This window comes from Nyctereutes procyonoides, unplaced genomic scaffold (assembly GCF_905146905.1).
Source record: "Nyctereutes procyonoides isolate TBG_1078 unplaced genomic scaffold, NYPRO_anot_genome, whole genome shotgun sequence".
Taxonomy (NCBI): Eukaryota; Metazoa; Chordata; class Mammalia; order Carnivora; family Canidae; genus Nyctereutes; species Nyctereutes procyonoides.
The window spans coordinates 6,308,017-6,333,435 of record NW_026575155.1 but is presented as its reverse complement, the minus strand read 5'-3'; the positions used below and the strand labels follow the sequence as shown (position 1 = coordinate 6,333,435).

The 25,419-nt window shown below is 48.1% G+C and overlaps 1 protein-coding gene across 8 annotated transcripts in view; it reads right to left on the bottom strand.

The window, feature by feature from the left end:
• Positions 1-25,419, bottom strand: part of EVA1C (eva-1 homolog C) — an 82,214-nt gene that overhangs the window by 30,013 nt on the left and 26,782 nt on the right. For 6 of the 8 annotated variants that reach the window (XM_055313383.1, XM_055313380.1, XM_055313379.1 and 3 more), the window contains exons 2-3: positions 11,981-12,177; positions 8,776-8,899 (exon numbers count right to left, since the gene is read on the bottom strand). The exons of 1 other annotated variant lie outside the window; for it this stretch is intronic. In XM_055313383.1, the coding sequence (XP_055169358.1) occupies positions 8,776-8,899; positions 11,981-12,177 (321 nt within the window). Of the gene's footprint in view, positions 1-8,775; positions 8,900-11,980; positions 12,178-21,052; positions 21,141-25,419 lie in introns of all 8 variants that reach the window. One more of the 8 variants, XM_055313384.1, reaches the window with a different exon arrangement.

Sequence of the window (25,419 nt, the reverse complement as noted above, 5' to 3'; positions counted from 1 at the left end):
TCTCAGAAGGAATCGGGGAGCCCTGCCCCCCTCTGGGGCTGCACCTTGAGAAGGACAGTGGGAACCAACCCTCCAGCCCCATAGGGTCTGACCCTGGAATAAAAAGCGCCCCCTTCAGGAAGAGGGCGGGAATGACAGCAGGTGCACAGAGAGGAAACAGGGGCCAGGGACCAGGTACAGAAGGCAGGGCTCGCTGGGCTGGATTTGGGGATGGGCCTGGCCATAAAGGATGTTGAGAGAGAGAGAGAGAGAGAGGAGAGAGAGAGAGAGAGAGAGAGAGAGAGAGAGAGATTCCTTAATTGAAGGAAGCCTTTCCTCAAACGTTGGCTTGGACCCACATAGTTAAAGACCAGGAATTATCTGCCTGCAGATTAAATTTCTGGAGACAGCCCGATTAATAAGCCTCACTGCCAGACTTCCTAATGTTCTAACACCCCCATTTATATATTTAAAAAGAGAACATAAAAGCAAATTATTTCCTTGGCGAGGAAAAGGGAAAAAAGCAGGGTATGTGTCTTGTGAAGAGACCCTCTTTAGAAAAGTATGAAGAGCCTGCCCCTAGTCTGGTGATCCAAGAGCAACTGATGCTCAGGCTGCCATTGCGTGCTACCTTACAACAACCCACACCAGGTCACAGATTGTTTCCAAAGAATTTAGGAAAAGATCTGTGTGTTTGTTTAATCTGCATACCACTGTAACATTTCCCTTTGCAGCGTCATACAGCGTTGATGTTGTAAATGCGCTGCTCAGAACAATATAGTTGATTGGGTTGTTTGTTTTTTTTTTAAGAATGTACTGGAGGGATCCCTGGGTGGTGCAGCGGTTTAGCGCCTGCCTTTGGCCCAGGGCACGATCCTGGAGACCCAGGATCGAATCCCACGTCGGGCTCCTGGTGCATGGAGCCTGTTTCTCCCTCTGCCTGTGTCTCTGCCTCTCTCTCATCTCTCTCTGTGTGACTATCATAAATAAATAAATAAAAATAAATTTAAAAAAATTAAAAAATAAAAATAAAAAAAGAATGTACTGGAAAAACATTCAATTAATAAAGATGTTTCAGAATGATTTGATTCCAAAAGTAATAATAGTTAACACTCCAGACACAAAGGATCACATGTTGTATGATCCTATTTTGTTGAGAGCTCCAGAAAAGGCAAAGTTATAGAGACAGGACGTAGGTTAGTGGTTCCGTTGGGGTTGAGGTTTGGGAACCAAGGAAAATGATAAGAAATGGACACAGGACATTTTTGAGATGATGGAAATGTTCTATAGCTGGACAGTGGTGGTGATGGCACAATTCAGGGATTTACTGAAAATCAATGAATGGCACACTTACAATGGGTGACATTTATGCTATGCAAATTATACCTCAATAAAGATATTTCAAAAATAATAAAAGTTAATATTTATTGAGCTTGTCTTCTGGATTAAGCCCCTTTCTAAGATCTTTAAATGTATCAATGAATTTTATCATCTCTTCAGATCCTTGGCATGTTGGGTTTTGGATTTTTAGACACTGTGGGAGTGATTCATATATTCTGGATGCCAACTTTCGTCTATTATGTGTTACAGATACCTTTCCCTAGCCTGCCACTTACCTTAAACTTTGCAAAAGCAACGCAAAGCAAAACACAAAGGAGACTATGGTCATTTATTTGTATGTATAGTTCCCTTCTACCCACCTCCCCAACATTTTAGAAAGGAAAAAAATCACTATATCACCCCCGTACTAGATTTTTCTACTTTGAAATAGGTCAAGTTGAAGAATAAATATAAAAATGCTTTATAAAATGTCCAACTCTGTATTGATGTAAGAAGAGGTGGTTGTGATGATGATGGCGAGAACAAGGTTCAAGCCATGTTGCAGCTACAGAGCAAATGGGAAGATTTTTCAGCCAAATAAGCCAACAGGAGCTAAATTACAGGAGCTACTCAGGCTATCATGGAAAGCCAGGGATAGGGAGGAAGAATGTGTCAAGAAGAAGAAAAACTAGCCCCTCATAACCATTCCCCTATGACTACCCCTCCCATGACCACCCTTCCTATGACCATCCCCTATGAATCACCCCTCATGACCATCCCTCATGGCCATCTCCTATGACCACTGCCCATGATCATCCCCATGACCACTGCCTATGACCACCCCCCATGACCATCCTCTATGACCATCCCTATGACCCCCATAACCACCCTGATGACCATCTCCCAAGATCACCTCCCATGACCATCCCCATGACCACCTCCCATGACCATTCCCCGTGACCACCTCCCATGGCCACTCCCCCCATGACCATCTCCCATGACCACTCCCCATAACCACCCCTATAACCACTCCCATGACCGTCTCTCATGATCACCTCCCATGTCCATTCCGCATGACCACCTCCCGTGGTCACCCCTCCCTTGACCATCTCCCATGGCCACTCCCCCCATGATCACCTCCCATGACCATTCCGCATGACCACTTCCCATGGTCACCCCTCCCATGACCATCTCCTATGACCATCCCCCATGACCACTACCACCATGATCACCCCCCGCAAAGACCATTCCCAGATCCCTCATACATCTCAAGCTAAAGCTTTTCAAACTGATTTGAGGCCTATTCTATTCTATTCTTTTCATGAAATCAAGTTAGTAAATTGTGACCCACAACTCAAAAAAACAGAGTTTAGAAAACATCAAAGTGCATCATGCAAAAAAAGGATGAACACTATTTTATAATTAAAAAAAAAAACTTTTCAGTTGTGGGTGTGTTATGTACCCTGGGCCAAAATGTAAAATCCTTACTGTGCATTGTAATCAAGCCAATTTGAAAGCCCCCCACTGACAGGAAGGTGTGAGTGGTAAACTAGTGCAACCCTCGGTCATCCGGTCATCCGGTTGGGTGGTCGTGGGACTTCGTGTCCTGGAATCCTTGATGCTTAAGCCTCAAACTTAAAACACGAAAGAAAATAATTTCCAAATATAAATTCCACCTTTCTGTCACTTGTAAATTCCTGTGCTTTTCTCCACCCAACAGAGAAGCAGCAGTGAGGAAACCTTCAGGATCTCAAGATACCATCAGCTCTGGCGCTGATCAGCCTGGCTCTGTTCCTTAATGCGTGATGATGAGAACACTCGAGATTAATGAAAGATGTGAACCAGATTACAGATGCTCACAGAATCCCTGCCTGACCGAGTCTTCGAAGACACAAGGAACAGAGGAGGGAAAACTTAAGTGGTGACTAAGCAATGTTCAGAATGTCCTTTGCCCGGTCACTGGAATCTTAATACAACAGTTTAAACCTAAAGCCAAGAAAAGCTTTGTTTTCTTTTTCTAAACAAAAAGAACACCAAGTCTGACCCTGACATTGGAGGGTTTGATTTTGGTGAGTCACGTCTGCGCTGGTATGAGGTTTTCAGTGCTTTTTTTTCTGAGTAAATGCTAAATCCCACCAACACCAAAATACTGCCTTACTTCAAAGGTCCAGAATGAACGATGGCCTTTGATGCAGGACAGAGGGCATGGGTAGACACACCAAAAGAGCCCGAGCACCCTTCCAACTGGGAGAATGCTGAAAAATGTTAAGAATGCCTTCCAGTTGCAGAGCTCGCCAAAAAGGATGAAAACCAAGTCTTATCTCAGCAAACTGGAAGCTTTCCTTTTTAATAGGATCTTTCTTTCCTTTCTTTCTTTCTTCTTTCTTTCTTTCTTTCTTTCTTTCTTTCTTTCTTTCTTCTTTTCTTTCATCAGAACTTTTTATTTATTTTTTATTTTTTTAAAGAGTTTATTTATTTATTCATGAGGAACACACAGGGAGAGGTAGAGACACAGGCAGAGGGAGAAGCAGGCTCCCTGCAGAGAGCCCGATATGGGACTTGATCCCAGGACCCCGGTATCATGCCCTGGGCCAAAGGCAGACGCACAAGCTCTGAGCCACCCAGACGTCCCTCATCAGAACTTTTTAAAATTAGGAGAGACTTTTTAAGGCTTGTCATGAAGTGCATTTATTAGCCACCACCTCTCTGGTGTATTAAGGCCCATTCATTAAAGGAGGCCTCGATGCCCTCCCAACTCACCCAGAGTAACACAACACCCGTGTGTCAGGCCTCTTGTGATCCTGTCCCCAGATTATGGGGCAAATCATCTCCTGGAATGGAAGGGCCTGTGAGTGTCACATTACTAAGTGCCTGGGAGTTACTGCTGTGTGATGTTGGGTCCCTCGGTTCCTTGGGAATGTGCTAATTCACTGTCACCTAAGAGTGACACTTCCTGGTCCTAAAAGCAACAGGAAAACTAACAAATTGCTACTTTTCATAGAGAGAGAGAGAATTTGTTTTAGCGCTGGGCAAGAGTGCTCTGTGGTCTCAGATTAAGAAAGGCGGGGGCAGCCTTCCAGAAGGGTCGCCAACAGCCCTGTGGGTTTGGATGGCGAGAGTGACAGGAGCCCGGGGAAGGGGGACAGCCAGGAATCTTCTCCAAAGACAACAGTAACAAGGTCCCCCTCCTACTTCTGCCAAGTAGAGGGCCATGTGGGGCTTCCTTAATAACGCACACACCTGCATGTCAGCGGGGGTCCTTCGACGCAGGGTGGGGAGGGTGACCAGCCCCAAGAGGCCCTGTGATTACTGATGTTATTTACAACAGCCATGCATGTCATATTGTCAACATACAGAGAGAGATTTAGTCACTTTTAATATGTTTTTAAAATTTGCTACAGGGACACCTGGGTGGCTCAGTGATTGAACATCTGCCCTCAGTTGGGGTTGTGATCCTGGGGTCTTGGGATCGAATCCTGGATCAGGCTTCCTGCAAGGAGCCTGCTTCTCCCTCTGCCTGTGTCTCTGCCTCTCTCTGTGTGCCTCTCATGAATAAATAAATAAAATCTTTAAAACATAAAATAAAATAAAATAAAATAAAATAAAATAAAATAAAATAAAATTCGTGTCCTGCTATTGCCTGCACCTGGGGCCAACCCCACCCTGATTCCCCCCCCCCCCCCGCCGCCAAATCTGATGTCTCAGGGCCCTTCAGTCAGTCACACCTTCAGCAAGGATGACATTAATCTGCCTTCCAGAATGATGGCCACTGATCACCGAGGGCCAGTGCATGCCAAGTCCTGTGCTAAGCATCTCACAAACAGCACCGGAGTTTTAGTCTACGCCGTGCTGTGCTCTATACTCTTTACCGCAGCCCCCCTGCAGACGGTGCATCATCCTCACTTTACAGTTGAGTCAATGACCCAACACTGGAAGTTTCCTGACGCTCCCCGAGATCACGCTGCCACTGCATGGCACACAGGGGTATGAACCCAGAACTGCCTAAATCCCAAGCATCTCTGGAACCAAGATCCCCTGAAAGGATGCAATTTAAGGAGGTGAAGCATGATGCCCATTCCAGAAAAGAAGGTTCTTTCTAGTGAGGTTTTTTTTTTTTTTTTTTTTCTTTCTAGTGAGGTTTGCTGGTAAAATAGCTCTCCCAGCAGCCGACAAGCCAGCCCTGACTGGTGGTGTTTGCCCAGCTCCCTGGTGTAAATACTCCCACGGTGGCAGGTTTCACTGCACACCGGCAGAGCTGGGGAGAGATGCTTTCGTGATGAGGGTTGGGTCCCCGCACCCCTGGGTGCACCAGGGGCATCTTTGACAATCGGTGTCACGCTCAGGTTGGCACAGGAGACAGAGAAGAGCCTCTGGGGCAAGAGGGCTACAGAGAAAGAGGAGGGAGGGTGTGGGAATCACCTCCCTTCTTCTTTCACCTCACAGCAGCGACAGGGGCCACCTCCCAGCCTGCAGGGCCTCAGGTCACCAATGTTCATGTCACCCTGGGTGCTCTGGTCTCCCATAGGCTCAAGGTGAGAGAGATCCTAAAGCCCAACTCAATGTTATTAGGGGGTGGGGCCTTTGGGAGGTGCTTAAGTCCGGAGGGTAGAGCCCCCATGCATGGGATTAGTGCCCTTAATGCAAGAGACCCCGGAGAGATTCCTCGTCCCTTCTGACAAAGTGGTTATAGCAAAAAGATAGTCTTCTGGGAGGAAGGGGGGCCTCGGCAGACACCAAAGCTGCCAGTACCTACATCTCAGGCTTCCCAGCCTCCAGAACTACAAGAAATAAACCTCTGTTGCTCATAAGCCTCCCAGTTTATGGCATTTTGTTATAATAGCTCCAGCAGACCAAGACACGAGGGCTCTGCCTCTAATCTGTTCCACACAGGGCAGCCAAACGGGACTTTAAAACCCCAACTGTGCATCCTCCCTGTGTAAATGCCACCTTACAGAAAGAGTCCACCTCCTTCCTTGGCCATCAGGGCCTGGGGATCCTGCCCCAGCTCCCTGGCCGGTGCTCCTGCTTGCCCACCCACCACCCAGAGCCCCCTGCTTCCTCCGGTCACAGGCCTCCTTCGGTGCCCAACCCTACCCTGCAGTCCCTGGCTCCATCATCACCTGCCAGGAAAGCCTTCCCTGCACCCCTACCGGGGTCCATTCCCCCTTAGCTACTTGCACGGCACCAAGAGACCAGGGTTCCTCCTGAGATGTTTTTTGGACCCATCTGGTCTTTCTAGAGAAAAGTGATATTTGCTAGAACCTAAAGGACAAGAAGGAAAGAGCTACGTGAAGGTGTCAGTAAAGGCTCGCTGGCTGAAGGAACGTTGGGAGCCGTCCCAGATGGAATCACCATCCAAAAACCTTCTGCAAAACGTGAGTTCTCTTCTCGCCCAACAGCGGGCCTGGTGCCTGTGCACAGTGGATGCTTTAGTGTTTTGCTGAAATGAAATTAGCAAACCATCAGACCTAATCGCTCGGTGCAGGACTAAAGCTGTAGCCTGGCACTGGCTTATACTCGGGGTCCCAACTTCACAAGGGCCTTTTTAAGTCTTTTAGAGGCTGGTCCTTCACGCCTTTTTAGTATGAAAAGTTGCCAACACAGAGAAAATGTGACAAGAGTATCACAATACATGGGAGTATTCCTGCCACCCGGATTCTCCAGTCCTTACCATTCTGAACAAGGGCCAATTTGAAAAAGGATTGTCTTTTCCACCATGAAAGGAGGGTGGCCATTTTTTAAAAATTTTTATTTATTCATGAGAGACAGAGAGAGATGCTGAGACACAGGCAGAGGGAGAAGCAGGCTCCCTACAGGAAGCCTGATGCGGGACTCGATCCTAGGGCTCCGGGATCACGACCTGAGCCAAAGGCAGATGCTCAACCACTGAGTCGCTCAGGTGCCCCAGGACGCCCACTTTGGAGATTAAGCCTTGAGAGGGATGTGAGATCCAGAACACAGAGATGTAGAAGGGATTTTCCAGAGTGAGGCACGAGTTGACAAGAATTCCCGAGGAGGGCTCGGCTGGGTGTGCAAAGTCCGGGCCTGCTGGTGGGTGTTTGCGATCATGTGCACGTGTGAGTTATGTATGTGACAGTGTAAATGTGTGCAATAGCACATGCAGGTGACAGCCTGTATGTGTGAGCAACTGTGCGTACATTGATGAGCCTGATAGTGTGTGTGCATGTGAGTGTGAATGTGTGTTTGAACACACTGTATGGGGGAAAAGCCATATGGGCAGTTCCAGGCCCCAGTTGGGAAAGGGCTGAAGAGAGAAGGCTGGATATTTGCTGAAAGGTTCCAATGCATTCTCTCCAAGTGTGCACTTGAGACCACTACACGCGTGTGACCCAAAGCCTCACCCACCCCCTTGCACCCAGGATGCTGAGTTCCAGAGGCAGAAACCAACAGAGAACAAAACGCAAAAGTGATGTGTTGGGATGGCGATGCAGATTTTTTTTTTAAATGAATATTCCTTCATACGATCCTTTGGTTCAATATTGTTGCCACAACGTTGCTCTCTTCCCAATAAGTTTTCAAGGATTGCTGGGAGCCTCGAATGCTGCAGTTACCCATGGCTGACCCTCCCCACCTGTAAGTGTGGCCTGCTCGCCGAAAAGCAGTTCCTTTTGGCCTGCAACGGGTTACCCACACACCGATGTGCGTTACAGGTGGCACAAGGCCACGGAGAAGAGCGTAAGACCCAGAATAGAGAGGTTGCTCCAGCCAGAAACCCTTCGGCTCTTTTTTTCCTCAGGAAGAGACAGCATGTCCAGAGCCCCTGCTGGAGGTGAAAGCAGAAGAGGCGAGTTCATGAAGATCTGGAAGCAGGGGCTCCAGTGGCAATTGTGCGACTGGCCCTCTGGTGAGAACAAGCAGTCCTGTAGCGGAGGGTGGGCGTCCTCTGAAAAGGAGGACTGGCTCCTCCTTTGGGGGAAAAGCAACTGCAAGCCTCTCGCCACCCCTGACACCTTGAACATGGATACAACTGAGTTTTACATAGTAGGAAGGATTTGTTTTTTAAAATACTGTGATTTTAAAAAAAATATTTTATTTATTTATCTAAGAGAGAGAGTGTGAGAGAGCACAAGTGGGGTGGGGGAGAGGCAGAGGGAGAGGGAGAAGCAGACTCCCCATGAGCAGGGAGCCTGACAACAGGGGGCTCGATCCCAGGACCCTGAGATCATGACCTGAACCAAAGGCAGACGCTTCTTAACCGACTGAGCCACCCAGGAACCCCTACAAAGGATTTTTTAGATTCAGGGATTTGCAAGGATGCACACGGATATATGGGTGTATACACATGCAAGTACACACAAACCCACATAAGCTATTTTTTTAAAAACGGGTAGGACATCGCTATTAACACATTTCTAAGCTGGGCAAACAGCAACTAGCAGAGAATTCCCATAAGGGGTGTGACTGAAACAGGGAACCCACACCCCAAAGATGCTGTCCCCCTCGGAAGTTACTTACTAGGCTGGCATTTAAAGGAGACCAGGAGGTATTTACTGCTTCCTGGACAAAGGTCAGGTCCAAAAACACGGCTATTGACCAGGAGGTGGCAGGCCCGCTGGTTCTGGCATTCGTCCAGCACCTTCTAAAATAAGGGAGTAGAGAAAGGATAGGCTTGAGAACCACAGGCGCAGTGTCTGGGGGATCCCACACCCGGGCCGCTCTGAGAAGGCAGGACGCCTGTCTGCCTGGGCCCAGGCTCCATACCAAGCAAGAACCTTCGAGCTGCTGTGAGCTGTGTCTAAGACGAAAGCACGTATACCTGCGTGGTCAGGTCAGCTCCTGTCTCCTGATCTTTCCCAGAACAAGAAATCTGACCCAACGGTGCCAGACCCCCCTTCAGAAGACAGGCCTCTGATCTGCCTCAGCTGGAAGCGCTACCGGATGGTTCTGGCAAAAGTACCACCGCATCATGAGGGCTCCAGGACACATGAGCAAGATTCGAGAAGCTCAGGGTACGGGCTAGCTGGGATTTGGAGGTCCCTCCCGGGAGGGCAGAGAGAACTCTCTGGGGGATCAGGACTCACAGCCGGAGCTCTCCATCCTCAGAAACAGCCTGGCACAGACCACAAAGAACTCAGCATTTGGGGGAGACCTTGGAGACCCAACCCAAACACAGGCCAATGGATAAAAATCAAAAACCTGATTCCCGCTCTTGCCAACCTCGAGGGCACAAGACCCACTTGTTCCCTTCTTTGTGAAATACTTAGGCTGTACTGTTGAGCATTTGGCTTAAAAGTTTTCCTTCAAATATCTCTTTCTCTCAACTTTTTCCAGGCAGTTCACTCCGTTGTGAAGGGATCTGCTCTGGGGAAGCTCATGGAGCCCCCTACACGGGGTCCTGGGGGAGCCTTAGTGTCTCACTGCTGCTCTTCTACTTCCAAAATGGAACAAGCCCTGCCCATGCCAACCACAGAAGCCTTACACTCAGTTTCTGTGAACAGGACACCACGTCCAGTGAAAATTTCCCAAGAATTTACTTATTCTTGTTGGACTGAAATTAGCGCAGATTCAAGAGCCTGAGTCACCCTGCTTTCACAGTAGTTGCTGGAGCATCTCCATGAAGGCTGCTGGCCCTACCAGGTTATCCCCTCAGGGGCCCAATGGACGTGCATGAAGTCAGGAAAGAAGCCCAGGGAAACCCTGAGGACCCCCCGAAGACAGTACACGTCCTCATGGCTGAGGGTCTTCGTGAAATGACTCAGCCCTTTGAGTGGCTCCACGTATTACAACCCCAGAGCGGGACTCAAGGCAGAGCTGGCTCCAAACTGTGTAATAACAGCTGAAAAATGCACAGGGGGGCTTCCTGTTGACGCTCAACCCCGGGCCAGATGAGCCAAGGTGCCCCTATTCTCTCCCTCATCAGGCAACTTGACTCTGAGGAGGAGGGAGCACCTTGCCACGGTTCCCAAATGCCATTCAAAAAAGACACAAAATATAAAGGATCTCTTGATCTCTGGATGAAAGAGCAGTGCGCGGGGATGTTTCTGGCAAACAACCCTTCTGAACAACATCGGAGTTGTGTTCACAAATGCTAACTTGTCAGCTTGGCTATGGAAACATCCTCTTCCCTGGGGCCTGCCTGGCAGAGCCAGGCACCCATGTTGCAGGGTGAGGGTGGTGCCCACGCTTTGGAGCTCCAGGGTGCCAGGAGTTCATAGTTTCGCAAGGCAGGCGCTCCCTCCTGTCCTTTTGGCACCCAGGAGAGCAGGGGACGGCCCGGGCACCAGGGATGGGTGGCCAAGGATGATGGGGTAAGGACCAGGGGCAGGCCAACAGGGATACGGCTCCTGGGGGGCATCTGAGGGGGAAGGGATGGAGGGCGGGGCACACAAGCAAAATAACTGCTCTTCTCCAGAAGCAACATGTGGCCTCTCCTCAGGATGTGGAACCCACGTCCAGGGAATTCACTGGAACACGTTCTTTTGGCTACTCAGCTGCCATCTTTACCAATCACACAACCACCCAGATACTACGATGCTTGGGATGGAAGCAATAGATGGTGCGAGAAATAGAAAAATCCTTATACTATCACATTATTTTTGCATCTCCTCTCTGGGCCTTAGGGAGAGCCACACAGCAGTCATGCCAATTCTATGATTCTGTTGTCTTCCTAGGAAATCTATCTTTACCCACATTTCCTGTGGCCGAAAATAATCAAAGAGCCAAGAATAGTCCAAAATCACTATTGAAATACTAGCTCTGGGGATCCCTGGGTGGTTCAGCGGTTAAGCGCCACCTTCAGCCCAGGGCGTGATCCTGGAGACCCAGGATCGAGTCCCACATTGGGCTCCTTGCATGGAGCCTGCTTCTCCCTCTGCCTGTGTCTCTGCCTCTCTCTCTATCTGTGTGTGTGTATGTGCTCATGAATAAATAAATAAAATCTTAAAAAAAAGAAATACTAGCTCTGACCTCCTACACCAATTTTTGCCTAATACCAACTAAAAAAAGAAAGAAAGAAAGAAAGAAAGAAAGAAAGAAAGAAAGAAAGAAAGAAAGCCAGCCTTAGCTGATCCCCTCTCCACTAATTCCTGATAGTATCCCAATAGAAGGACAAATCAGCCAAAGGCTGCCAGAAGTCGCTGGAAACTAGAATAACCTCATTATCTATGACCGGAGAAGAAAACCTTTTTTTTTTCAAGACCACAATTGATGTCTCCCTTTCCAGTGCGTTCTCTGAGAAGTTGACCATGACCTCGGCTGTCTGCCTCCCTGTGGTTTCCACTGAAGAATCCACACCCTTCCCTCCCTACTGGGCTACTGAGGGGAGGGGTGGCCCTGGAGGTGGAAGCCCAGAGAGTCTGCACTGCACTGAGGAGTGAGTGCCTGGGATAAACTCACATTGCAAGTGTGTTGAGGGAGCTCTCCAGGAAGGAGGAATTCCATCTAGACTTGTTTGGTGAAGGATCCTTTTGAAAAGCAAATGGTAGCTCACCCGTGAAATTGGTGATTTGTAGGAATTGGGGTTTTGATGGATGAGGTTTGCTTGGAGTGAACTATATAATCGTCAGCATATACACAGAGAGACAGAGAGAGGAAAGGGAGAGAGGGAGGGAGGAAGGGAGGAGGAGGAGAGGGAGAGAGCGAGAGAGGGAGAGGGGGAGGGAGAGAGAGAGAATGAGAGAGAACCATTTTATCATCTTAAAGCGTCTACGAAAGGCAGTACCTGCAATGTGGTGGGAGCCACACAGGCTAAGCTGTCTTCCCTCTGGGAGGCAGGCTGCTGGGTGTTACACATTTGGTAATCTTGCCCATAAAATGCCGATTGGACACTTATCGTAGAATGCCGAGGACACTGCAGATTCAAATGGTCCCCGTCACAGGCATAGGCGGTGTGGTTTTGCAGGAGTTTGGTTAGATAACCTGGAAAATATTCAGCTGGGTTACAAGAGGCCCAGGAACTCACCAGTCCCCAGAGGTCCTGGGCTCCCCCTCGCAGGGAGGGGCTGGTCAGTCCGAAGATGGGAGGCAGGGCTTCCCTAGCAGCGCCCATGAAGGAGACCCCAAACCGGGCTCCAGGTGAGGCTGAAGGAGCAGGTGCCAGTTTTCCTGCCTGAGTGGTAAGCCTCGGTCTGGCATGGCCCACTGGATGGCTCGGAGGGCTCTTGCCCTTTGGGATTGGCCAGGAGCCAAGAAATCCTGAAGCATCTCCATAAAGCTGGAAAAAATTTCCAGTGGGTGTCCCTTGGGCATGTAGATGCCTGTCCCTGAGGAGATTTGGGTTGGCGGGTCTCCCACTAGCTAGAGCCTTCCTGGAGTGAGAGGATGCCATTTTATGTTGGGGTGACACCCCTCCCCGGTCCTGGAGAGGAAACCAGGGCGAGGCCTCCTTCTCTGGGGTAAGGCTTGCTCCGAAGGGAGGGGTGGGGGTGGGTGAGGGCGCTGTCACAGGTTGAACAGTGTCCCACCACAAATTCATGTTCACCAGCAACCGCAGATGCCCCCTTACTTGAAAATAGGGTCCTTGCAGTTGTAAGTTTAAAATGAGGTCATCCTGGAGTAGGCTGGTACTTGACAGGTGTGATGCTGTCCTTAGACGAAGGGAAGGGACAGAGGGAACACTGTCACGTAAAGGCTGGACTGATAACATCTAAAAGCCAAGGAAACCAGAGGACTGCCTGCAGCCACCACAAGCTGCAAGAGGCAAGGAAAGATTCTTCCGTAGAACCTTCCAGAGGCAGCCTGGCCTTGCCACACCTTGACCTCAGGCTTCTGGCCTCCAGAGTCCCGAGGGAATGAACTTCTGCTGTGTTCAGTCACCCCCACCCCAGCAGTCATTGGTTTACAGCAGCCCCAGCAAACTAACACAGGCTCCCGGTCCCAGCGGCCCTGGCTACTTCTCAAGCAGGCCGGACGAGCCACAGGGCCTTGGGCTCTGAGGAGCCGTGCGCGTGGCCTGGCAGGGGTGGGCGGCCCAGACCGCTTCTCAGAAAGGAAGAAGGAAGGTTCGTCTGAAATGCAGATTCTTTTCCTCCTTCTCACACCTCATGAGGTCAGTTGCAAGGCAGCTGGGAGGGAAGCCAGGGACTTTCTGGTGAGGTGTGTGGGAGACGGGTTTGGCAGGCCTTGGCCACTGAGGGGCGGAGGGGGCCGTGGAGGAGGGCAGTTTCAGAACTCCCCTATTCCCACACAGACCGCCCTGGGCTCAAGTTATCCACGTTGAAATTTCCAAATCCTCTCAGACCAGGATTCTCTGCAAAGGGCACCCACTGCAGGTCCCTGGCCTTCCATGAAAGACACAGTGAAAGGGACCGTGCCATCCGCCATAGGTTGGTCACGCTTGCCAACCTGAAGGTGAAGAGTCGGGGTGCCCACCTTCACATGTAACCCAGACCTGAGGTCTCTCACTGCAACTCCTTTCTTCCATTCCACCCTTGGAAGAAGGCTAAGAGGTCAGCTACCCCGACGTGGCTTCACTTCGGGAAGTGGACTCTTGCTTGAGCAGCAGATCTGACATCAGGCAGTAGGGCTGTGAGTCAGGGTCCTGCTGGTTGGAACAATGTCCTCACTCCCACTGGGCTCCCTGCCAGGCACCGAGAGAGAGGCCAAGCAGAGACTGCCCCCCTCGATGGTCCAAGAGCCACAGGTCAACATCTTTATTGGGCAGACCCCAATGAAGCCATGAGTTGTGAAAGTTCCAACCTCCTTTGTGGGATCTCAGCTCCCCGTTATGAGCCACACCCCAAATTCAGGGTCACCCTGATGCTGCCCTCGGCTGGCACCCACCCCGAAGCTCCCCAGGCTGGTACCCCCACCTTGTAGCTTTTCAAACTCATCACTAAAACTTTCTTGCCGGGACGCCTGGGTGGCTCAGCAGTTAAGCACCTGCCTTCGGCCCAGGGCCTGATCCTGGAATCCCAGGATCGAGTCCCATGTCGGGCTCCCTGCAGGGAGCCTGCTTCTCTCTCTGCCTGTGTCTCTGCCTCTCTCTCTGTCTTTCATGAATAAATATATAAATATATTTAAAAATCTTTAAAAAAAAAAGCAAACAAAACTTTTCTTGCCCATCAGCACATCATTCCCCAGGACCACGCTGGATGACCAGCTGACTAAAATGTTAAATTAATCCTGGGACTAATGGCTTGTCCAGCAGTCCATGTGTCCTCTAGCTAGATGAGGGAAGTGAGAAGGCTGTGGGAGTGTTGGAGGCACAAGACAGAAGGGGCCTGGGTCCCAGATTCCTGGAGAAGCTTCAAGGAGCCTTCTCCACAGACTGTTACATGAGTGGGGAAGGAAACTTCTGCTGCTTGGGCCATGACCTTTCTTCTCTCTGTCATGTAGTCCATCTATCCCCTATAAATAGAACTTGAAGTCCGTAGGACCATTTACATCAAAACATGACATGAGTGCATTGCAGTGGCCTGAACCCCGCTGCATGCCATACTGAGAGCCATGTTCTCGAGGCAGAAGTTCAATGCAGAGAATGGCTTCTAGAGGCCTTCTGGGCCCTTCTATACTTTGAGGGGAAAATAGAGCCCCTCCCAGTGTGTCAGTTCTAACCCTACGAGAAGATACTCCAGCAGTAAAATCTGCTGTAGAGTCAATCCAATTCCTTCTTCAAAAACTTATGCCTATGTGTAGGCAATGGAAGATTATTCAGCACTAAAATGAAATGAGCTATAAAAGACATAGAGAAATGTGCAGAAAGACATAGAGGAGGGACACCTGGGTGGCTCAGCGGTAAAGCATCTGCCTTCGGCCCAGGGCGTGATTCTGGAGTCCCAGGATCCAGTCCCACGTCCGGCTCCCTCCATGGAGCCTGCTTCTCCCTCTGTCTGTGTCTCTGCCTCTCTCTCTCTCTCCATGTCTCTCATGAATAAACAAATAAAGTCTTTTTTAAAAAGGACAGAGGAGATGTAAATGCATATTATTAAGTAAAAGAAGCCAATCTGAAAAGGCAGCAGACTATATGACCCCAACAACATGATAACCTGGAAAAGGCAAAACTATGGTGATGGTAAAAAAAAGACCAGTAGTTCTCAGAGGTTTGGGGGAATGGAGGAATGAGCAGGGTGGGGCATGGAGGATTTCAAGGCAATAAAACTTCTCTGCGTGACACTCTAGTGATGGACAAAGTCACAACACATTGTCAAAACCTACAGAACACAAAACACCAAGAGCGAATCCAGAGTAAACTATGGACTTTGGTCCATATTGTGATGTGTCAATTTAGGTTCATCAGTGTAACACATTTACCACTCCGACAGGGAATGTTGATGAGGCGGGAGGCTGGGCTTGCATAGGGACTAGGGATATTTGGGAACACTCTGTATCTTCCCCTCAATTTTGTCGTGTACCTAAACCTTTTGTACAAACCAAAGTATGTTTAAAAGAAAAAAGATTAAACCACCTGGGCTTCCCCAGAATAGTGTTACCTTTGGAAGGAGAGGGGTTAGTGACAGGGAGGGGACATGTGGGTGAGCTGGCCAAAACTCTTTTCTTGAGCTGAAGGGTGGATACATGTTTTACTTTGTGAAAGTTCACCCAGCTACATATCCGTGATAGGTGTGCTTTTTTGTGGGTAAATAAAACTGTTTTAAAAAAAAAACATTTACCTACAGTTATCTGACCAATGCTTTTAAAGCAGTGAGGAAAGTCTAGACATCATGGAGCCTATGGAGGATTGACAGGACAAGGGCAGTGGTTGGATACCACGATCTACAGCCAACCACATCTACACTAGATGCTACTCCAGAGTGACAGCAGGAGATGCTCGTGAGGACGGACACGGACACTGGCCTTCACACCTCAGGGTTCTCCACAGGTGCCTCCCACACCTCATTCTGATTGGCCCATGATGTCAGAAGCTGCTACGAGGTCAGGAGGAAGGACAAATCAGAACTACCCATGGTTTTCAGCAACACGGAGGACGTCAAGGACCTTTTTGAGAGGCAATTAATTGAGATGGTGAGTGGGGACACTAGCCAGTTTGGAAAAGGTTGAAAACTGAGTGGAAGTGGAGGAAATCCCAGATGGTTCCTGTGGTAGACAGAAGAGTACCCTCCACTCCCAGTGATGTCCCCAGGTCCCCATACCCAGAGCCTGGGAACATGTTCCTTTACATCGTAAAAGGGACTTTAGGGATGTGATTAAGTCAGCAATCTGAGATGGGGAGGCGACCCTGGAGGATCTGAAAGGCTCCATATAATCACCAAGGTCCTCAGTAGAAGGTCAACATCAATAAAAGATGCGGCGGTGGAACCAGAGTTTGGAATGATGCAGCCACAAGCTAAAGAATGTAGGTGCTTTTTAGAGACTGGAGCAAGGAAGCAGATTGCGCCCTGAAGCCTCCAGAAGAATGCAGCATTGCCGACACCTTGATTTTAGACCTCCGATTTCCAGAGCAGTAAGAAAATAAATCTGTGCTGTTTTAAGCCACCAAGCATGTGATGATTTGTTACAGCAGCCATAGGAAACAACACAGTTTACACAGATGACTCTTGCAACAACTTGGCAAAGATGAGGAGAGACACAGGGCTGAAGTTATAAGAACTCATGTCCAGGGTCAGATTTTTAAATAACTGTGATTAAGTTAAAGCTAGGGGAGACCTATGTATGCATGTGTGTCTATAAATACATATGCAGATGAGCCTTAAGTTGCATGTAAATTATGTTTCTTACTGTGGGTTGAGGTTGAACACATTCAAAAGTGGGCATTAGCAAGACGATGCTTGCAATGTTGGGAACGTGGGCTCCAAACTAGGAAATGAGTATAGGGAGGCCCAAGAGAATAGAGGTCTGCTGAGATCCAACAAGGTCAGAATGGGTGCAACCACACCGGCAGGCTGGAGAGGCAGGAGGTTGCACCCCACATGATTCCAAGGTGGGGCAGTTGCAGATGATGGAAATGTCCAAGAGGTGGCCATGGAAGAGGGTGTGAGAAGTGGGTGGAAGGGAAGGTTGCTGGAAACGAGGGGGCCCTCTGGAACAGGCATCTCCCAGGATAAAGGTAGGAACTGGGATGGAGCAGGAGCCTGCTGCCAAGGTTGAACAAGGGGCAGATGACAGATGACCCACTCCCCATCTAATGCCCTTTCTGATGTGCCATCCGGCTGCCCCACTGAGTGTGCGTGCTCTTTCCATTGCGCTGTGTAGAGTCAATACATCACATTTAGCCCATTCAGGCTGTTATAGCCAAACATGGCAGCTCAGATGGCCTATAAACAACAGAAATTCATTTCTCACCATTCTGCAGGCTGGAGGCCAAAGATCAAGGTACCAGCATGGTTGGATTTTAGTTAGGTCCCTCTTCCTGGTTCAGAGCTGGTGCCATCTGGCTGCGTCCTCACATGGTGGAAGGGGCTACAGTACTCTGTGCCATCTATTTTATAAAACATTCATGGGGGTAGGGAATCTCATTCATGAAGAGTCCACCCTATTGACCTAATCACCTCCCAGGGGCCCTACCTCCTAATGCCATCACCTTTGGGGCCTAGAATTTCAACATATGAATTTTGGAGGAACTCTAACATTCAGACTATAGTGCTCAGCTTCTCCACACCTTGGTTTCGTGGCTGATCCAAATGAGATCCCTTTTATTTTTTTTTAATTTTCATTTATTTATTATAGTGAGAACGAGAGAGAGAGAGAGGCAGAGACACAGGCAGAGGGAGAAGCAGGCTCCATGCACCGGGAGCCCGACGTGGGACTCGATCCCGGGTCTCCAGGATCGCGTCCTGGGCCAAAGGCAGGTGCCAAACCACTGCGCCACCCAGGGATCCCATGAGATCCCTTTTAAACAGAGACGACCAATGCAGCTTTATGTTAATGGTTCTCTCTAAATCAAATACCCCATCACGCTGGATCAGTCAAAAATACTTTATTTCTTAATACACTCAGCCAGAACTCTTGGGCCAGCTCTATGTGTGTGGGCAAATATTTACTGCCCTGAAAGAAGGTAGAAGAGCAAACTGTTAAGAAATCAGTTCCTCAAAGGATCATCTGGAAAGGCCTGGCTGGGTTGGGCAAATCTTAGAGTAGTTTAGATAAAGGCTTTTATATTTCCCTTTTTTAAAAGGTAGATGGATAACTCATGGGGAAGCAGCCCCTTAGAGGGGCAAGAGTTCTCCTCTGTCTTCAGAAAGACAAGGGCAAGTCACTCTTGAGATTCTCACCCCAGTCACTTTTACAAGGAAACCCATTTATCCAGAAAATATTCCAGGGACCAGAGAATGACCAGAATGTAAATGACTAATTTTTCAAGGAATCATGGGTGTGCTCCAAAGTGTTCTAGGAGAGGAACAAACATTACACAGGGGGAGAAAGGAGGTGTTATAGCAAAATGAGCTTGGGGTGTATGGGTTAAAATAAGGCGAACACAGTTCTTTCCCTGCAGGGCTTCCCAGAGCCACAGATATGCCAACGCTGCAGTGACTGCAATTGTCACACAGAATTGACCACCCCTCCCTTTTTTTTTTCTTGCATGAATCATCTGAGGGTTATTGTTAAGCACACCATTCTTTTTTTTTTCTTTTTAAAGATTTATTGATTTATTTTAGGGAGACTGAGAGAGCACACAAGCTGGACGGGCAGAGGAAGAGGGAGAGCGAGAATCCAAAGCAGACTCTGCACTGAACTTGGAGCCTGACGCGGGGCTCCATCTGACGACCCTGAGATCAAGACCCTGAGATCACAACCTGAGCCGATACCGTCAGACTCTTCAATAACTGCACCACCTGGGTGCCCCCAAGCACATCATTCTTGAGGAAACATCTAGAGTTTCATAAACCACAGTCAGGGCTGACAGCTGTGTTTAACTTGACCGATTTCAGGATCCCATATGGCTTCAGAATCCTCATCATGCAGTATTGGGGGACAGGGAGAAGGAGCACGCAGCAGAGGAGTAAACACCCCAGAGCAGGGTTCCCAGTGGGATGTAAGGTGTGGGACTGTGCCCATCATCTCTCAGCATTGGTGTCCTCATGCTTTACAGTGAGGATCAGACAATATCTTTATCAGCATCTTTATCAGCCATAACCCACGCACCCGTCAAGGGGATGGCTATTGTACTGTCAACCCCAAAGAACACAAATCTCCCCAGAGCTCTTTGGTGGCTGGCAAATCAAACTGCATTCCCGGTCAGTCCTGTCTGCTCTAAGCACTGATGATGCTCTAAGTACAGTTGATGGTCTTACCATCAACTCAGAGACAAGTACACAGCCTGGTGGCCACCCTCAAGGTCCAGAACTGTCACTGCTCAGCCTGAGGGGAAAAGAACACCTTCCCTCTTGCCTGTCTTCCTTCCTCCTTCTCTCCCTTCCTTTCTTCCTCTTCCTCTCTCCTTCTCTTCCTTTTCTTTTTTCTTTTTTTTAAATAATTAAAGTTTACCGGGTGCCTGGCTGGCTCAGCCAGTGGAGCACAAGATTCTTGATCTCAGGGCTGTAAGTTCGGGCCCCACGTTAGGTGCAGAGATTATTTTTTTTTAAAAAAATCTTTTAAAAAATAATTAAGGCTTACAACATTGCCAATATTTAGAACAGGCCAAACAAGCTGCAAATTCTTCCTCCTTCCTTTTCTGAAGGCAGAGCCCTCCATGAGAGTCCAGGTTTCCCGAGGGCTGATGCTGCCTGAGTCACTTGAGGCACAGGATATAAGTACATCAGTTGCTGGCTTCACATCCGAGTGCTAAAGTCCTCTAATCACCGGGGGCCAATTTCCAATTTCCCCATCTTCCTTCTGGGAAGAGAGTAGAATTCTGTTGCCCTCTACCCTCCCCCACTTATATAATGGGACAGCACCCTCCGGTGCATTAATGCTTTTGATAAGAGACTACACCCTTTTATTCACAAATACTCAAAGGTGTTTCTACACGTTCGAAGTTCCTTTCCAGAAGAGCATTTTTTTTTCTTTTGTGTTTGGAAGTGTGTTTAGAGAATTGGCAAAAGCAGGAGCAGGGGGCAGCCCGTGTGGCTCTAGGGCAATGAGTCAGTGTTTCTAAGAGAGCAGGAAAGGCCCCACAATGGATGAAGGGCTCATGACTGGGCACCACACACCCAAGAGCATTCAGATCAAAAAATGAGGTCAGTTTAGGTCATTTCTCTAGGGCCAGGTTTGGCCCAAGAAAGTCTAACCTGGAGGTTAATTATGGAGAGAACAAGAACCATCGGTGTGTGTGTGTTGGGTGTTTGATGGGGAATCGCGAGGCTACGGAGGACCAAGGGTAGCTCTCTGATTTTGAGTGATGAACTGGTCCTGGTCCCAGAACATACCAGAGGAGGACAGAAGGTGAACTGGGAGTCTTGATGGGGTAGGGACCATACATTGTCTTCTGAGCACGTGGGAGGGGCGTATTTCCCACTCCCCCTTACAATCATGTGGGCCAGTAGAAAGTTCTGGCCAATGGAAAGAGGGCAGAAGTGATGTTTGCCACTTTCAGATCTGGCCCTAGAGATTCCGTGTGACCCTCCACTCCCTCTCTCTCCCCATCTGCTGTCGCATGTGGAAAACAGAAGGGACAAGAACAGCTCTGAGGATCTGGAAAAGATGGGGAAGGCACAAGATGGAGGGAACCTGGGTCCCTGAATGACTGCATGGAACACAGCCTCTCACTTTACAATTACACTGGGTCACGGCATGAGCAAGAACCCATCCTTTATTCCGTTATTCCCCCTAAGATTTGGGAGTCGTTTGTTTCAGCAGCTAGCCTACCCAAGCACTCCAGCATTCTCTTAATCAGTACTCATGTTGAGTAGAAATCTGCCAGGACTTTGAGAAGTACCTCGATTTTCACCAAACATACCGCGTTGGTTTGTGATGCGTATTGTTGACGCCATTCCACAGGACTTTCAGTTCTCATCCGGGAGTCATTTATTTGAGTTAAGACCTTGCTGCAATTAAAGTGAGTTAAATTACTAATGCGTTAAAAGGGATTAGAGGCCTCATTAATTAGTCATCAGTCTCCGCAACATCACTGACTTTTTAAAAATTCCATTAGCAAAAGAGGAAAGCAGAGACAAGAAGGTTCTCAGGCAGGCGACATACTTGGTTCTGTACACTGATGGATGGGGGAGAGGGCGTGGGGCTGTCAACACACTGGATGGCAAGTGTTCTTCACTCCAGAGAGTGTTGACCTTGGGTCAGAAGTGCCAAAACACAGAGGTGGTGGTCATGGGCTATGACATGGGGAAATCAGGCTCTGGGCCCACTCAGATCAGATGCTTCTTTGGGGAAGTTGAGTACAGCCTCTTTAGATCTCATCTGTAAAACCAGAGGCACGCTTACTTTTTGAGAGGGTTGACGTGCAAGGGATTAGAAATAGCGTAAGTAGGGCACCTTATATGGTGGCTGGCAGGTTGTTTTTCTTCCCTGAGGAGAGAGTGAGTGTATTAGAAGGAAAATAGATTGGCAGTCCAATCTCTGGAGGAGAGAGCCCCAGAGAAGGCAAGGACAAGAAATACTCCAAATACTCCACCTCTTTCCAGCTTTGCCTTGGTTTGGCCTTGGGACAAAGACATCTGATAAAAGAGTAGATGATGTTTGTTTTCATATTCTATGAAATTGCCTCCCCCATGGAATGCTTGTGTGGCTCAGTGGTTGAGTGTCTGCCTTCAGCTCAGGTCGTGATCCTGGGGTCCTGGGATCGAATCCCGCATCAGGCTCCCCGCAGGGAGCCTGCTTCTCCCACTGCCTGTGTCTCCGCCTCCCTCTGTGTATATCTCTCATGAATAAATAAGAAAAATCTTTTTTAAAAAAATGGCCCCCAAAGAGGGGCTCATCTCCATGATGGGGGGGATTATGCCATCAATCATTTGTCCTCAGGTTTCAGGGTGCCATGGAAGCATTTTTCACAGAAATGAGTACAACGATCCCCGAAAAGAACCAGCTAAGTGCTAATTTGGGTTAAGTTTGCTGGCTTCTGATAAGCCACTTTTCAGCCTACAAATTCCTGAAATCCAGTTTCTGACCACTTTTTCTCAACAAAGTCAGCCATTCCCTTTGAGAACAAAACTGCTTGGTTTTCTTGAAACCAAATAAAAATGCTATTTCCAAAAGCATCAAACCTACAAACTTCCCATGTTTGCATTGTTCCAAGAGCATTTAAAGGAATCCCAAAGTGTACTGACTAAAATACTCTCAAACTTCTAATCATATGGGAAAATCTAACCTTGGAAACTGACTGCAAACCTTTGTGGAGTAATGTGACAATGTCCCCTGGCTCTTTCTGTGACTTTTCCGCCTTGAGAAATGAATATCCTATATCTTTCAGGGATGCCAGATGGCACCCAGTGACCAGCTGCCAGGCATATGGAGACTTTCCCATTGCCCCCAGGACTTGGAATTCTTGTATCCAATGCTAGTTGCTGGGAGTCACTAACCCAAAGTATCTTCTTTTAAATTTTTTTAATTTATTTATGATAGTCAGAGAGAGAGAGAGAGAGAGAGAGAGAGAGAGAGGCAGAGACATAGGCAGAGGGAGAAGCAGGCTCCATGCACGGGGAGCCCGACGTGGGATTCGATCCCGGGTCTCCAGGATCGCGCCCTGGGTCAAAGGCAGGCGCCAAACCGCTGCGCCACCCAGGGATCCCCCCAAAGTATCTTCTATCTTGTTACCTTTCTCTTTGTTTTCTCTATCTACACACCTACCCTGCGATTCATCAAGCCCGAGACTTTCCCCTCTAGAATTATGTATATTTTTAAGTGGATTTTTCTGTGCAGATGCCCTGTGTCAATTTATGTTTACGGATTTCGAATCCCCATGCCTGGTTAAGCATCTGTCTACACATGTCAATCCACTGTATGACTTTGTAACTCCCTCCCAAACAAAAACCTAATGTCCTTTTGTGATCAGGGTCCCTTCTCCCTATATGACCTCATCTCCTACCATCCTCCCTTTGGCTATGGCCACAGTGGTCTTCTTGTTTCTTAGAAATGCCACCAACATTTCTGGGTTCTCTATTCTGTTCCATTGGTCTATGTGTCTGTTTTTGTGCCAGTACCACAATGTCTTGATGACCACAGCTTTGTAGTACAACCTGAAATCTGGCATTGTGATGCCCCCAGCTATGGTTTTCTTTTTTAAAATTCCCCTGGCTATTCGGGGTCTTTTCTGATTCCACACAAATCTTAAAATAATTTGTTCTAAGTCTCTGAAGAAAGTCCATGGTATTTTGATAGGGATTGCATTGAACGTGTAAATTGCCCAGGGTAACATTGACATTTTCACAATATTAATTCTGCCAATCCATGAGCATGGAATATTTTTCCATCTCTTTGTGTCTTCCTCAATTTCTTTCAGAAGTGTTCTATAGTTTTTAGGGTATAGATCCTTTACCTCTTTGGTTAGGTTTATTCCTAGGTATCTTATGCTTTTGGGTGCAATTGTAAATGGGATTGACTCCTTGATTTCTCTTTCTTCAGTCTCATTGTTAGTGTATAGGAATGCCATTGATTTCTGGGCATTGATTTTGGAGGGTATTATGCTGAGTGAAGTAAGTCAATCGGAGAAGGACAAACAGTGTATGTTCTCATTCATTTGGGGAATATGAATAATAGTGAAGGGGAATATAAGGGAAGGGAGAAGAAATGTGTGGGAGATATCAGAAAGGGACACAGAACATAAAGACTTCTAACTCTGGGAAATGAACTAGGGGTGGTGGAAGGGGAGGAGGGCGGGGGGTGGGGGTGAATGGGTGACGGGCACGGAGGGGGACACTTGACGGGATGAGCACTGGGTGTTATTCTGTATGTTGGTAAATTGAACACCAATAAAAATTAATTTATAAAAAAAAAAAAAAGAAATGCCACCAACACTCCCACCTTGGGATTTTGCTTTGGCTGCTCTATTTGCCTAAAACCACCTTCTTTCAAATATCTATTTCCCTTCCTCCCTACATCCTGCTCTCTGTTCACAGGTAACCTTATAAGACAGGCCTCCCCCAGGTGCTCTGCAAAGCAGCACACCTAATGCACCCCCCATGCCTGATTTTGCTGTATTTCACTGCACAGAGATCTACTGTCAGCTTCCCTGCTTTTGAATGTAAGAGAGACTTTTTTTCATTTGTCGCTCTGTCCCTGGCACCCAGAAAGAATCTGACATATAGTAGGAGGGCAGGGGATTGTTTTTAAATGCGTAAGAGAGTGAGGAAGATGAGCAGAGCAAGAGGCGGTCAGAAGGGAATGAATAGCAGATTCTGACGAATGCTTACAGCAACTGGCATCACCCAGTTCCTACACATCTCACTATGTAATTGTATCTTAAAACTTCAATTTTCCCGAGCAGTGATCGGGGTCATAAGGCTGGCCCCCTGCTAACCAGTTCCCCTTCTTAGGCTCCCTGACCATGACCTAGTCACATTCAAACACACCAATAAAATGCCTCATGCCTTTGCTTGTGACTTCCACCTAACCCCCAGTAAAGGCCCTTGCCTACAGGTGCTCTCTCTTTCATCTCCCCACCCGGCTTGGTTGAGCTGCTCCCTGGGCACTCTTCCCATATGGCCCCCTGTGTGGCCTCCATGCCTCTCTCCTCTAGGACCTGTGAGAATAACAAACCCTTTAATTTCTTTTTTTTAAGATTTTATTTATTTATTCATGAAAGACACACAGAGAGAGGCAGAGACACAGGCAGAGGGAGAAGCAAGCTCCCTGCAGGGAGCCCGACGTGGAACTCGATCCCGGGACTCCAGGATCACACCCTGGGCCAAAGGCAGACACTTAACTACTGAGCCACCCAAGTATCCCTAAACCCTTTAATTTCATATGCCTTCTTTTTTTTTTTTAGATTTTTTAAAAAATTTATTCATTTATGAAAGACAGAGAGAGAGAGAGAGAGAGAGAGGCAGGCAGAGACACAGGCAGAGGGAGAAGCAGGCTCCACGCCAGGAGCCCAATGTGGGACTCGATCCCGGGTCTCCAGGATCACACGCTGGGCCAAAGGCAGGCACTAAACCGCTGAGCCAGCCCAGGATCCCCTCATATGCCTTCCTAAGTATAATTTCCATGGCCATGATGGAGTGATCCTGGGAGAACTTAATCCCTAATTTACGACACAGTAATATACCATATTGTATATACATATATGTATGACATATACCATATATATATATATACCATAATATACATACATATTTTCATATATATATACAGAAAAAGAAGGGTACAAATTAA